We start from the raw sequence: 13,506 nt of genomic DNA on the forward strand, positions 1-13,506 counted from the left end.
TCATCTATCATAATATTAGATGTTTAATACAGATACACGCAGAAGCAGCATGTTTCTGCCTTTCCTGGTCAAGGTGAAGCGAGTTTCGACTCAATTTATGTTCATTACTTGGATTTGTTTTTGTACAAACATAGATAATTTAACATCTTTGAGCCTTGAACACTTATCTAAATGAAACCATCTGAGACGTTTAGAAGGGAAATGCCTCTATGTTGTAACCGCTCGTAACTCACAGACATCTGAAGTTTTTATGAGTCGTCTTAGCTGTCAGATAAATCTAGTCTTAGGGGAGAAAAAAACGTTACAATATTGCTTCTTAGAGTTGAAGAGTTAAATGCATTAATGAAAATACTGGAGCACAATCTATCCTTGAGTAGATGTGCTTAGTGACAAGATTAACTTCACCATTTGTCAGTATTAGATACAGTACATGTTCATCTCTTTAAATCACGCTCATACTGCGGGTCGGAGGCTCCCCGTTCACAGCTGTGTTTTGAAAAGGTGCGGTTTGACACGAGCAGTGGTTGTTATTGAGAGGGCATTCACAGAAGGAAGAGGAAGGTGGTGGAGGAGTCAGAGGTCGAGGGTCAGAAGGATGATGCCCCTGTGGGGAGGGGAAGGGCCTGATCAGTGTCTGCTAGGTTAGCTTCCTCTACTCCCCACACCCACAGACCCCCAGAGAGAGGAGTCAGAGCAACGCATATTTACCATTAGGGAACAGCTGTGGGGCAGCCTGGGACTGGACACTCCTCTCCCCTGCATGCACACACACACACACGCACGCACACATTGTAAAAACACCACTTTAGCTCTCCGTACACTTGAACCACACAGCATTCGTGTGTCATGTAAGAAAATAACTAATTCGATGTGTTACAGTGCGTGTCCACCTTATTCCCAGCGACATGGTGCTTTCTGTAGGACCACGTGCAGCTTCCCTTCTTAGAGATTTTTGGATAAATAAACAATGCATGAGCACAGATTCACACTTTAATGTGCACATACTTGACTTTTGCCATAGAAGAATGGGAGGACAACATGAAGAAGTGGCCTTAACACATTTAGAGCATGCAGCAACCGTCAGGGATGAAAAATAAAGCTAATGAAAAAGTGACAAATTTTGCAGTTCCTGAAGTGGCCACTTGAGGCTTGAACTCAAAGTGAGTCAATCCCTAAAGATCTTAATGTTAAAATGCTTTACAGCAGAAATAAATAAGTTTACAGGCTGGAAAAATAAATCAAAAATAAAAATCAGCTTTTGTCTCGAGCTCATGACACTTTAACGTTGGTCATATCAAAGCCTATTATTGTTAATAATTAAGGCTGGGGCTGCTTTCAGTGACAGGTGTGTATTGTGTCAAGTTTCCGGTTGGGTGCCTAGGTGTCACCAGCCAACTCATCTCTACCATCGCTACACCTCATTCTCTTCTGCTGTCGTTTCTTATGAATGTATGTACGTGTCCTTGAGTGCCAAGAAAGGCGCCTTTAAATAAAATGCATTATTATTATTACACATTTTTGAATTAGCCAGGAGTTAGGTGGAGTCGGGCACAGCCAAGATTGCAACGGCCCTGCAGGACGTCTGCAGGAAACCTGTACGAGACGTCACGGAGGCCTTGTCCATCATTATATACGGTTCACATTTAATTACCACTGTGATGAACAGTAAATCAAGAGTAGATCTGTGCCCATGGTAATATATTATTTAAATAATAATATCGTATTTATTTAAAACCAGACCTAGCAGTCACCGTTGCCTGAGCCACACGCTTAATTTAGCTTAATTGTTGGTGCAGCCACAACCAGCTCAGCTTGTACTTGATCTTCGTCATACTTTGGAAAATGCAAAGTTAGTTATCTTCAGCTCGGGCCACTTGTTCAGGTTGTCCACTCATCGCTCAGCTTCATCCCATTTATAGTGTGAAAAGCTGTATTTGCACATCATTTATTTCAGAGAAAGCTAAAAAAAGAAAAAAAGCTAAAAAAAGAAAAAGAAAAAACTGTGGCAGTGAAAAAAAAAAAAAAAAAAACATAATCCATGGGCAGGGAGTAAGGTGGACAGCATCGATAATAAGGGACTATTTCTCCTGCATTAAACAAATAATTAATGTTCATCTATGCCCGCAGGAGGTGATAATGACATGAGAGAACGACATTATGTAGTTGCAAAAGAAAAGAAAGCCTCTTACCCGTAACAACTGAACAGACAGCAGTAATTACTTTCCAAATCCTGACAACAAACTGGTAATGACAGTTCTTTGTCTAAATTGAAAAGGGTGACATCTCAAGACAAAAGTGTTACCTTGCAACATGCAGTCATGCAAATAGTCTGCACGCGGTGCAGGCAAAAGGGCAGTATTGTTGTTTGCGTGCGAGATGAGGCTTTCGCTAGTTAGTATGAGCACTGTGAGCCTCGACAGACAGAGCAAGTGGTGGTTAGTGCTGCAAGCGTAAAGTCAGGGACATTCATGTCTTTTATGGTCTCTTTTATGGTCAGATCATTTCAGAATTAATGTTGTTAGGTTGTTATGTCAAGTCTCTAAACACTGGCAGTGGCCCAGCAATGTAACTGATGAGCTGTCACTAAAAACCATCTCAGAAAGCATTTAGTGTCTCTTTTGTGTTCACCTTCTGTATAATTGATGTCAATTTGAGTCTGATTGACTGACTTTTAATTCAACAAATTGTACAAGTGAATCCTATTACTACGTACAGGCATACATTTTACTACACATGTCATGTACACTCAGAGATGACGTATTTAAGGTGGAGGTTTGGCCACATCGGTAAAACAGAAAATGGCCATTTGAGTGTCTTTAAAATACTATAAGGATCTTCCGTTGTTATCTGCTATATGACGCTTGAAAAAAATCATTTTAAAATAAAGACTGTAATTAAAGCATGTATTCTTTGCACTGGTCAGTCTGGCGTCCACGTCCGGCTCTTTTGAACGCGCCAGATGAGGAAGCAGATGCTCGAGTCAAACAGCAACACCACAAAGCATGCACAGTTTACCACCAACATGTCCCAATCCCAACATGCAGCATCCAGACGCAGCGATTCTCAGCAGATAGAGGACAGGGCACTGTGTGATACATGTGAGCACACCGGCATGAATGCAGAGACCACCCGAAATGAGAGCAATGTGTTTATGTTATGGGCATATGCCTAGACTACGTGTGTTTACATGCATGTGATGCATGCATGCGGGATATGTATGTCTGTGTGGTTGTTTGTATAGCTTTCAGTTTGTATTATAAAATGTAAGTTTGTGTGTATGTGTGTCTTGCATAGTGTGGCCAACTCTTCAGATGAATGAACTCCTGAGCATGTCTGCATCTGCCTGCTATTTGTGAATGTTTATGATTTGCTGTGCTAACAGCATGAATGCTTCCACATGAAGGCTGCTCCTTTCCGATATCTGAGCGTACTTGATACACACTCCATAAATAAACTTGATTTTTTTTTTTTTTTTAGAATTGTTTCAGTCAAGAAAATCTGAGTTTCAAGGGTGTGTGTTTATGTGTGTATGTTGACGGTCGATGTGCGCCACCAGTATAAGCCTTCCGGACACAAAAATGTCTACCGACAGTATGCACAGTATCAACAGAGGTGAGAGAGAGGAAGGGTAAAGAACAAACACTTCCAAACGTATAGGCATATGGCGCCTTATTATAAAATATATGCCCAAGCCTGGGTGAGGAGAATCACAACATAATGAATGAAAATGAAACACCCCGCAAGATGGACCGAAGAGTGAAGCTACAGCATACCCAATGATCCCAGCAGCCTAACGACAAAGCCACCGAAGAAGCAAAAGCTGTTTTGTAATCATGTGCCGTGTACCTTTTGGATGGAGTACGCTCAGACTAAATGAATCGTAACGGTTTCCAAATCAATACTGAGGCCTAAACAGGAGAGTGTTTTCACTTTGTGTTGTTTCTATGGATACCCTCAACACTCTATAGATCATTTACCGTTTCTGAATGCGTCAGCTGAGAGGTGATTATCACTACGTGTGTGTAAAAAGGCAGGGGCATATTTTTTTAAACTATGATGTCTTGGTTTCACAAGAGACCATGTGTTTTATGCACCAAAGTGTATATTTCTTTAGCGTCTGCATGTTGTTTGAGGAATGAAATCCCCATAATAAAATCTGGCATGCCAAATTAAAAGATCTGTTCTTCACAAAAGTTCCAGCATATATTGTTTTGGAATGATTTTCTTTTAACGGTGGAAACTTCTCAAGAGTTCGTCCTAGTTCACAGTAGTGGGGCCTAATTGAAGCTCCTACATCTTTCCTGTCAGTCACGCTCTCGTCAGTGGTTCATTTGGCAGAATGTTTGTTTTATTGAGGTTATATTAACTAGTCTGTGAGATGGAGCGCCCCCGCCTCAGCCACAGAGGAGTCCTCCTTCCACCACTGTAACCCCAGACTCTGCGGGGGGAAATCAGAGATCTTAACTGGCTGACTGCTTCCTAATCTGGCACACCAAGTGTACATTTGCTCTGCCTTGAATAGGACCGGAGAAGACATATAATTTGGTTGCGGTCGACTTTGTGGCATCGCCCTGACCTAGGAGGGTACAGCAATAATAACAGGTTAGCTGACCAGACCTTGACATAGGTCTGGCTCTCATCTCGGCTGCGGTTTCCAGAAACACTGAGCTAATCAGCCACTACCCAAACCAAGCTCTCAAACTTAACAGCCACCGAAACCAAGCAACCACCTCACCAGTCGGCTCTAAAAGCGCAGCTTCTAATTCTATTACCGTTTGTCTTCATGAAAATATGTCTTATCCAACTCACTTAGGCTCCCATTACAGGTTACTAAAGCCTTTAAAGTGCAGGGTAAATTGGTTTAAATGGGTTTGTACGGCAAACAGAAACTATTAATGACACTTTGTTCAAATAGGCGGATAAAATAAAAGCCTGTTGGCAATGCCCCTCTGTCCCACATTTTATTTTTAATGTTCCATGACTGTTGATGAAATATCTGTGCATTTCTGCATGGCTGAACTCTTCACTCCAGAACCGGCGCTTTGACTCTTCCGCACTTGTACGTACCATCTGATTTAAAACTGCCCTTCAGAACGGTTCAATATGCTTGAGTAGCTGAATGATTTTTACTCAACTTAAGTCAGCTCAGGCAAACACTGATAAATGCCAGTGGAGGGTTAGGTCAGGTGTGTGAGTGAATCCCCAATGGGAAGCAGTGGTAGAAAATGGCCCAAGGGCTAACAGAAGGTGTGTGTCTGACATGGCTGAGGGAAACGGAGGAAAAAGCACAGTGTCCAGTGAAAAAAAAGAAAAAAAAAAAAAAGGAGGAAGAAGAGAAACCAAAGCAGATGCAGGGACTGAGAGGTTACTGGAGCAGCAGGAGCAAAGGGGAAAGAAGCACAGTGGCTGGTAGCCTTTTGTCCTTGTATGTCACACATGAAGAGTAAAAAGGCTCAGGGATACAGTTACTCTAACAAGGCCTGTTTCTCAGCTCGCGTTTTATCACATAAACCTCATTTCAAACGATAATTAAATTTGCTGTCGGAAATTGGGTGCCGAGTTAATCGTTTGCAGTTCTACGTTTTCTCATTCAAAAGCCATTATTTCTTGCCCTTGGTGGAGGTATCGGGGTGAAATGACTCACCTACACAAGTCTTTCCATCGCTGTGCAGGACAAACTTCATGTGGCAGGAACACTTGGGGCCGTGGTCCGTCTCCTCGCAGATGTGCTGGCAACCGCCATTTCCGTAGTTGCACGTCACTATCAGAGGATACACAGTTAACGCAACCCGTGCTAACAAAATAATGCACACTCTATTTGGAGTAACTCCTGGGTATTTGAAAGTCAGTGGAGAGGAAATGAGGGGTGAGAGAGGGTGTGATATTGAGCTAAAATCCACACTTGGAACCTCAGGACTGTCTAATTCACTCTTTCTCTGCGCTATTTGCTCTTGACATTCAGTCGTCCTTCACACGGCTTCAAAGACATTGCATGTACAGTAAGGTTTACTATGGCCCTGACAACAAAATCACAACATGTCAACTATATGTTGAAATCAGTTTCAAATGCAAGTATTGTTCTTGCTTTTACAAGAATTACAGTTTAGACTCAAACACACCACAAACCAACGCAGCTTAAGGCATCACTCTGCGTTTTTGTTACTTATTAAAAGCCAGGTAGGTACTACCAGACTTGTGCTGTACCTGTGTCAGGAAGAAGGGAATGTATTGATTTACATATTCACCACCTCAAGTGCTGAATCTCTGTTAATTATTAAAAATGCTATCTTAGGTTTATTAATACTTCATCCCCAGACCTAATCATTTTAAACTTCTGACTACAGAATTACATGGACCTAGAGAGGGACTGAGAAGTCATATTTTTAAACAACAACCAGTAAGCAAGCGGCTGAACCAATGCATTCACTCTGCGTCACTGTGGATCAGGGCAGCAGTTTACAAGCTGCAGAGACAGTTTTTATTTTAATGCATTTAGTTAATTCTGCAGAACAGGCAAATTAAGTTTTACAGTTTATGACGTCTCTTCATTTACACACGAAGAATAGTACAATTTCTGGTCTATGTTTGCGCGTCGGTGTGTTAAAGTGCAAATACATTTATGTGCTAGGAGGCGAGGGGAGTATTAACCCCGGAACTTTTAACACACCTGTGATGACAGAGTGAAAAAGAGCACGAGCCGGCCGAGGCTTCTACCGCCATCCTGTCTGCACCCTACCATCCCAGCGCCTTTTGCCCTTTTCCTGGGCTGTCACAGAAAAACTATAGAATAACACTTCTCCAATCCTTATCCAAACACAGACAAATCCCCCATCAGCCCTGGCCCCAGCTCTGACAGGATGATCTCTGTTGCACAGCAACAGGAAGTGTGCGCTGTCCGTCAGAGCGGTCCCCTTCGAGTAACCTCCACACTTGCCCTGGTTGTGTAAATGATCACTCCTTATTTGATAAACATGTTTTCCTTTACAAGGACTATTCAGGAGATTAGTCACGGCTTGGTAATGCAACACGAATGTCAGAAGCCAACTTCAAATCTGCTGGAAAGCATTTGTGGACTGAGTGCAATTATCCATCATCGGCCAGTTTCCAAACCCAATCACCTTTTCATGCGGAGCCTATAAACCATCCCACTGATGTGTTTCGATGTGTGTGCGTATATATGGGAGAGTCTTTCACAGAGGAGGAACTGCTTTATGCTTGAGGCGGAGATGACTTACGCTTGCAGTCCTTCATGTTACGGGTGAGCTGGAATCCAGGTCGACACTCGCAGGAGATGCCACCCTTCTGCGTTTCCCTGCAGATGTGTGCACACCCGTGATTCTTGTCCATGCAGGTGGGTCCCTCCTTTGTGCCGTCTGCTTGCACTGTCAAGAAAATAGCAGGAGAGAGAGTTTATCTCTTAACTGCCACACAGATTACACACGGTTTTTGAAGTCAAAGACCATTCAGTAAACCAAGAGTGTGGCTTTGAATTAAATATCACAGAGACGCTAAGTGGACTAAAAATGCTCAAATGCCTGTCACGCATTCTGACCCTCAGTGGCTCATATGCCTACTGCTGGTGACTGACATGCCCAGTTCCCCTTTTACAAAGATTCAAGCACTTGTTGGAACATGCCCTGTCTTTTCAGGCTATAAAAAGAAGGCTGCCAAGAGAAAGGATAAAACTCCCAGCAGGAGCTGATCCCGTAGACCTGTAATTTTAATTGAGGTAATCCCCCATAAAGAAAAGAGAGGAGGAACACAGAGAAAAAAAAATACCCTGCTTGGCTAAATTCTCCCCGGAGAGACTGAGATCAAAAGGGATTGCACTAAAATAAGAGTGTCAGTGCTCATTTTCGTGAGTCATCAAGGCTGAAGCAGTTCAGCAGGAATGTGACAAACCTTTAATACAACACAAGATGAAGACGGTGAAGAAAGGCCTGTCATTGTTGAAAGCCTCACTAAACACGGCGCTAAATGCATAATTTCTGTGGGACGTATAAAAGCTTGATGAAGACGCACAGCAGACACCAGGCGAGGCATTTTACATGAGTGAAACCCTGGTGTCATGAATTATAACACAAATGGAAGCAGCTTTCCCTCTGCTTTGCTCCCTACTGTGATAACGCTGCTGTCTTCGCAGGAGTACACTGATATTTGACTTATTCATTGTGAAACCTTGCCTGCACTACAGCTGCAGTGACAAACCCCAGCTCTCTGCCTCATTAAAAGCCAAACAGATCCCTTTTCTTTCCCCGTGAACGGGGAGGCAGCGAGCAGGAAGATGTCTCCATTAATGTCTCATTAAATCTGCTGTCACACTGAAGGGTATTTGGAGGTCTAGCTTTCTTAATTAGCCAGCTTTCTGCTGTAAATTGAAGCGTTTGCGTGTGCATGTGTGCGCGGAGGTGTCAACACCTAGTAAAGCACGCACAACCTCGCGCACTCTTCCTGTAAAGTCTAAATGCAGTGCGTCAGTCTTCACAACTATACGCTGTCATACAGTCAATTCCTGCCTCAAGGGCTACAAAGAGAAATCAGTCCGAGTTTGACAGCAACACGTTTTCACATCATTCTGTCCTTAATTTTAACTTATTTGTGCACTTTAAATCCTGCCACCGTAACCTCCTCTTATTATGCTCTCTTGTTTTCCACATGTTTTGCCAGAAAAAGCTAATTTCCCCTTTTTATGTATTTCCACTCGTGGCTGATGTTCGGAATTCATTCCGAGTCTTTCTATATGTCAAGGAGCTGACAATTGGCGATAGACAATTCTGACCTCGTAGTTAAACGGTGTCCATCACTTTAAGTCTGTCAACAAGTGTCACAAGGTCATGCAATCCTCTCAGACTTTCCTGCCTGAGCTTCTGACATTCTTGCAGACGGGGTGACCTATCAGACACTAACGGCAACAACAGCCTTCCCGGCTACACAAAGACTCAGCGCTGAACAAACACTGGGCCAAAAAGGAAAAGGCACGGCAGGACTGAGTGAAGTGACCATGAATAAGCATCAGCAGGGCAACTGCTTTAAAGCGCTGCAAATTTCACAGATCTATTTTCTTGGCTCTGTCTCTGTCGGAGGCAAGAAACAGACATATACGAACTTAACAAAGGATTGAATTTCCAACCGGTCCCCAATGAACTAACGATTACTTACTATGGTTATATTATGCGTCCCAAACCTCACTTCACTCTCCCTTCATTTTTATGCAGCCCTTCCACACGAATGCTACAGACCCATCCATCAATAACATGTCGGGCCGGGGCCAAAACCTGGGCCTTCACCTCTCTGAGGACCAATAAAAGCCAAAGTGTTGACACAATGGCCCTTTTCTCCAGGCGGCTATCATCCACCATGTGCAGTTCCCTCTAACTTGCTGCCAAAAGACCTCCAGTTTTTATCATTACTAAATGGTGGGAAGCGTAAAGAAAAGCATCCTTTTACATGGAGGTGGATGGGAAAGTGAAGAAGAGGAATAATAAAAGGAAAAAAAGCTCTCGATCATGGACGCCATCAACAACTAAAACAATCCGCTGACCCATAAAACATAACTCTATATGCAGAAACTAATAAAAACAATCACCAACCACTTTGTAGGAAGAAAACTGGACAGGAAACAGAGTCCAGAAGTCTGAGAAGAAGCCATTTGGATGTCAGCTATAAAGAACAAACCAGAGTGGATATGGGTTTTCACACAGCTCAATAAAACTACTGCACTTGGTGGTAGAAACGGAGCGCGGCAATTAACCAAGAAAACAAAAAAGAGAGTAACCACAGCTTCATCCTGCCAGGACAGGTCATGACCTCTGTACCAAAAGATCAAAGGTGATTCTGTTTCAAGAAGCTCGTAAATCCCTTGCTAAATTTGGACCCTACAAGTAATGACCCGTGTATGTGTAAGGCACGGTTTGGCATTTGAGAAAAACATATAGTCCATTCAATAAAAATGAAGTGATAGAAGTTTAATCTATACAAACCCCCCTGGCACAGCTACAACATTTCACACTTTTGTAAAAATCAGCCTAATGAAATACAAGATGTTAATTAGTGAACTTTAGAGGCACCACCGAGGCAGTTACCTGTGTGCGTGTGTGAGTTGAGATTCTTCACTGGAACAAAACATCACCTTGTTCCAACTGAGTATATTCAAATTAGGAAACCCTCACATGAAATAAAAATAAAAAAATAAATGGAAAAATATTGTGTTTTTGTGAAGGATCCCCTGACTCATGATATTAGGCTGATAAAGGAAACTGTTTTAATTTATTTAAAGAATAGGACATAAGGGATATAGGTAAACTTTGAGACAGGAAAACAACAGCAGGATCCTGAGGGATAAAGTGACCACGGTTCTTCTTTGATGTCCTGAAGCGGAGTCCATTTGTGCTTGTCACTGAGTTAGTGGGACTTCAACTAAATATGTGGGCTCAGCAGCCTTTGCCTGCAGGACACTTAAGGCATTAAGTGTAGGTCACATCAAACCATTCTGATAAACGTCAGGTCAGGACAACAGAAGACTGAAGGTAGCTGAGGATTTATCAATGACAGAAGCTTCTGTGGACAAGACAGTCTGAACGGATGGAGAGAGACGTGTGGATAGACTGACTGGAGCTCAAATCACCATCTAAGCCAGAAGCTGGTAATATAAACTCAATGAACAAGCAGTTTTCTCCTGCCCTCTCCAAACCCGCTTTTAATAAAATGCAAAAACTTACTGAAAACATACTATTTTCTGACACAGTAAAACATCTGTATCTTGCTAAAAAGAAATCCGCTGGACCGCATGTTACACACAGGAGCTGCAGGCTCTGTATGACTTTCCTTCTGAGGTGAAACCTGTCTACCAAGAAAATAAACAACAGTAAACTTTCAACAGCAGCGTATGAGTTTTAACATAACACGAGAAACTGCACAAAAAAAAAAAAAAGTTAACAACTCCGGCTAAGATGCCAACTCCTGTGATCCTCAAACAAAAGATCCAAGGAGGCCACAAGTTCTTCACCACAGTGCTGCGAGCTCTCTTAAACCTGAGAACCATGTATTGGGGAGACTGAAACAATGGGTATGAAGTAGTGGAAGGCATGCCAAGGGTTTATAGTCTGCTCTGAGTGCTTGGGGCAGTGAAAAGGGGGCTCATGGTCCGTGCTGAGCCGCTGTCATACGGCTCAGAGGGGAGACGGTCCCCTCTTTGCTGGAGAACATTAAGCAGCCAGTAAGTTGTTGGGTGGATACAAACTGAAAAGAAGGGGCCTACGCATGGAGCCACCACACTATTAAAGCAACATTCCTTCCTCTTAGATAATGGGCCCTTAAAAGTTTTAATAGGAGGATAAAAATGTCAGCGCATGGAAAGGAGAATGGGAAAGAACCGGACTGGGTTGGGCTGAGCCGCAACGCAGATGGTCAGACGGAGCAACGGGGCAGCGAGTCGGGTCAAGGAAGCAACTCTTCCCCGCTGACTCCATTCATAGAGAGCAGAGAGAGTCCATCCAAGTGCTACTGTTCGGTTTGTCTGATTTTCTGCTGCTCCCAAAGGCCTTGTTTAGGCTGATAGTTCCCCTCCTTAGTTCCAGAGAGGAGCCACTAAAGGCATAAACAACTAGAGAATGGAAAACACAGAAGAGGTTCTGGACTGTCAGATTTATTTTAGTATTTTGTGCAAAGAAATAAAGCACATACATACTCTATTAGCAGAGACTAGATACAACCCTTAAGACTTTAAAGAACCTATTGGATTTCTAACTTTATTTGTAGTGACAACGGTAACAAATGTGTGTTTTGTGGAAACATATATAAGCATGCCCGAATTAAGTTATGCGTATGCATTGACACAAAAGTGCATTTGCATAATGTACGCATTTGGCACACGTATTTGTGTCACAGACAATTGTGCAGCACCTGCTGGGGACGCGCCACTCTCCCCTTCACTCTTCCTCTCTTCTATCAAGGTCGCCTCACTGTGCAGTCCCAGAGGAGCCAGGCAACCTCCCAGCAGAAAAGACAACACAGCGGAGCACTTCCAGGCCGCAAGTTTCTTCAGTAACGAGCTACAAAAGACATGAGATCCATGTCATTACAGAGCCGCATTCTTTCCAAAAAATCAAAGCAAGAGGCAGCAGAAGAAGTCATCTGTCTGTGCAGACCTCCATCTGAGTCTCTGGCTGAAGCCATGACAGCCAAGTGTTAGTGGAAAAACCCCACTGGCACTCTGGCAGTCCACAGCAGCATGTCGGGCTGGCCAGCTTAGAGATGGCCTTCAACAAACCCACGAGCAAAAAGGATGCCCGTCTCAAATGAGGTACGGAGAATTCAGTGGCAAGGCAGCCAACATTTGCTAAAGCCCAAGCCACTGATGTATATTTGTTAAAGGGTGGGGGAGGTTGGAGGGGTGAGCGGAGGCTTGGGGCCTGTGAAAGTCTGGACAAAGAAGATGAGGGGAGATAATGTAGGAGAGAGGCAGAGGGAGAGAAACGAGCAAACAGGAGGGGTGGAAAGAAAGACAAAAGGGACAAAAAAGTGTCCCGCATGTCTTCGTCTCTGCAGCGAAAAGCCTTTGCTCCACTTCCCTAGAATAGGAAAAGAGCCTGGTTATACGCTTGGGCTGCAGAGCAATGGAGCAGCGACTCCTGCACTTGTAAAAACAGTTCTGTGGCCAATGCACAGACAGACAGGCAGGCAGGCAGGCAGGCAGGCCTACTGAGAACCAACGGGGGAACATGTTATAACCATACTGGCTCCTTCATGATGGGACATCCTACATAGCAAGACATGAACATACGTAAAAAGAAAATCAAGTACTGATATTATATAGATTTGAGTCTTAGATACTAAAAGTAGCAACAATGGAGTGAATGAAACTGGCCCTTTATCAGTGCGTTACTTTACTAAATTAAATGTGAAACCGCCAAATCGATATTACAGTCGTAGAAAGTAGGTTACTTTATCCACAGAAATAAATAAAAAACTTACACAGGGTTCCGATTCCAAATGAGGATGAATGTCATGGCTTGACAGGAAAAACTAACTGAGAGCATGATACGGCCATTTATTGTGGATTTGATCACAGTTATTGGAAAATTCCTCATCCTGCTGCTGAGGCCAGCACTAAAAAAACCCAAAAAAACCCACACTTCCTGAAAACGTCACGCCACAGTCTGTATCTAAATGTCATAACAGTACGTGTCTGAATGTGCCTCCAGCAGGATTAAATTGAAAATTATTGAGCTGTGAGCTTGTGTGTGCAGGTGCGTGCGTGATTGTGTCCATCTTGGCCATTGTGCTCTTATTTGAATTTGAGAAAGAGCGAGCGAGAGAGAGATTAGCTGCACCCCTGTGGGAAGCTAATGAAAGTTATAAACATAGGAAGAGGTTTTCAGTGGCGAAGTAAACAGTCCCTGGAAAGAAAAGCTCTACTGTACAGAGAAAAAGGAACCCATGCATGCACAAGGGGTGACTGATAAGAAGCAATGAAGCTCATTTTTTGAAGGAAATTGCTCCTTTATG

The 13,506-nt window shown here is 43.2% G+C and overlaps 1 protein-coding gene across 2 annotated transcripts in view; it reads right to left on the reverse strand.

The window, feature by feature from the left end:
- Window positions 1-13,506, reverse strand: part of scube3 (signal peptide, CUB domain, EGF-like 3) — a 69,832-nt gene that overhangs the window by 23,662 nt on the left and 32,664 nt on the right. The window contains exons 5-7 of one of the 2 annotated variants that reach the window (XM_084553475.1): window positions 7,236-7,382; window positions 5,645-5,761; window positions 709-756 (exon numbers count right to left, since the gene is read on the reverse strand). In XM_084553475.1, coding sequence (XP_084409601.1) covers window positions 709-756; window positions 5,645-5,761; window positions 7,236-7,382 — 312 coding nt within the window. The remainder of the gene's footprint in view (window positions 1-708; window positions 757-5,644; window positions 5,762-7,235; window positions 7,383-13,506) is intronic. The other variant, XM_084553476.1, reaches the window with a different exon arrangement.

Source organism: Chelon labrosus, assembly GCF_963514085.1.
Source record: "Chelon labrosus genome assembly, chromosome: 10".
Taxonomy (NCBI): domain Eukaryota; kingdom Metazoa; phylum Chordata; class Actinopteri; order Mugiliformes; family Mugilidae; genus Chelon; species Chelon labrosus.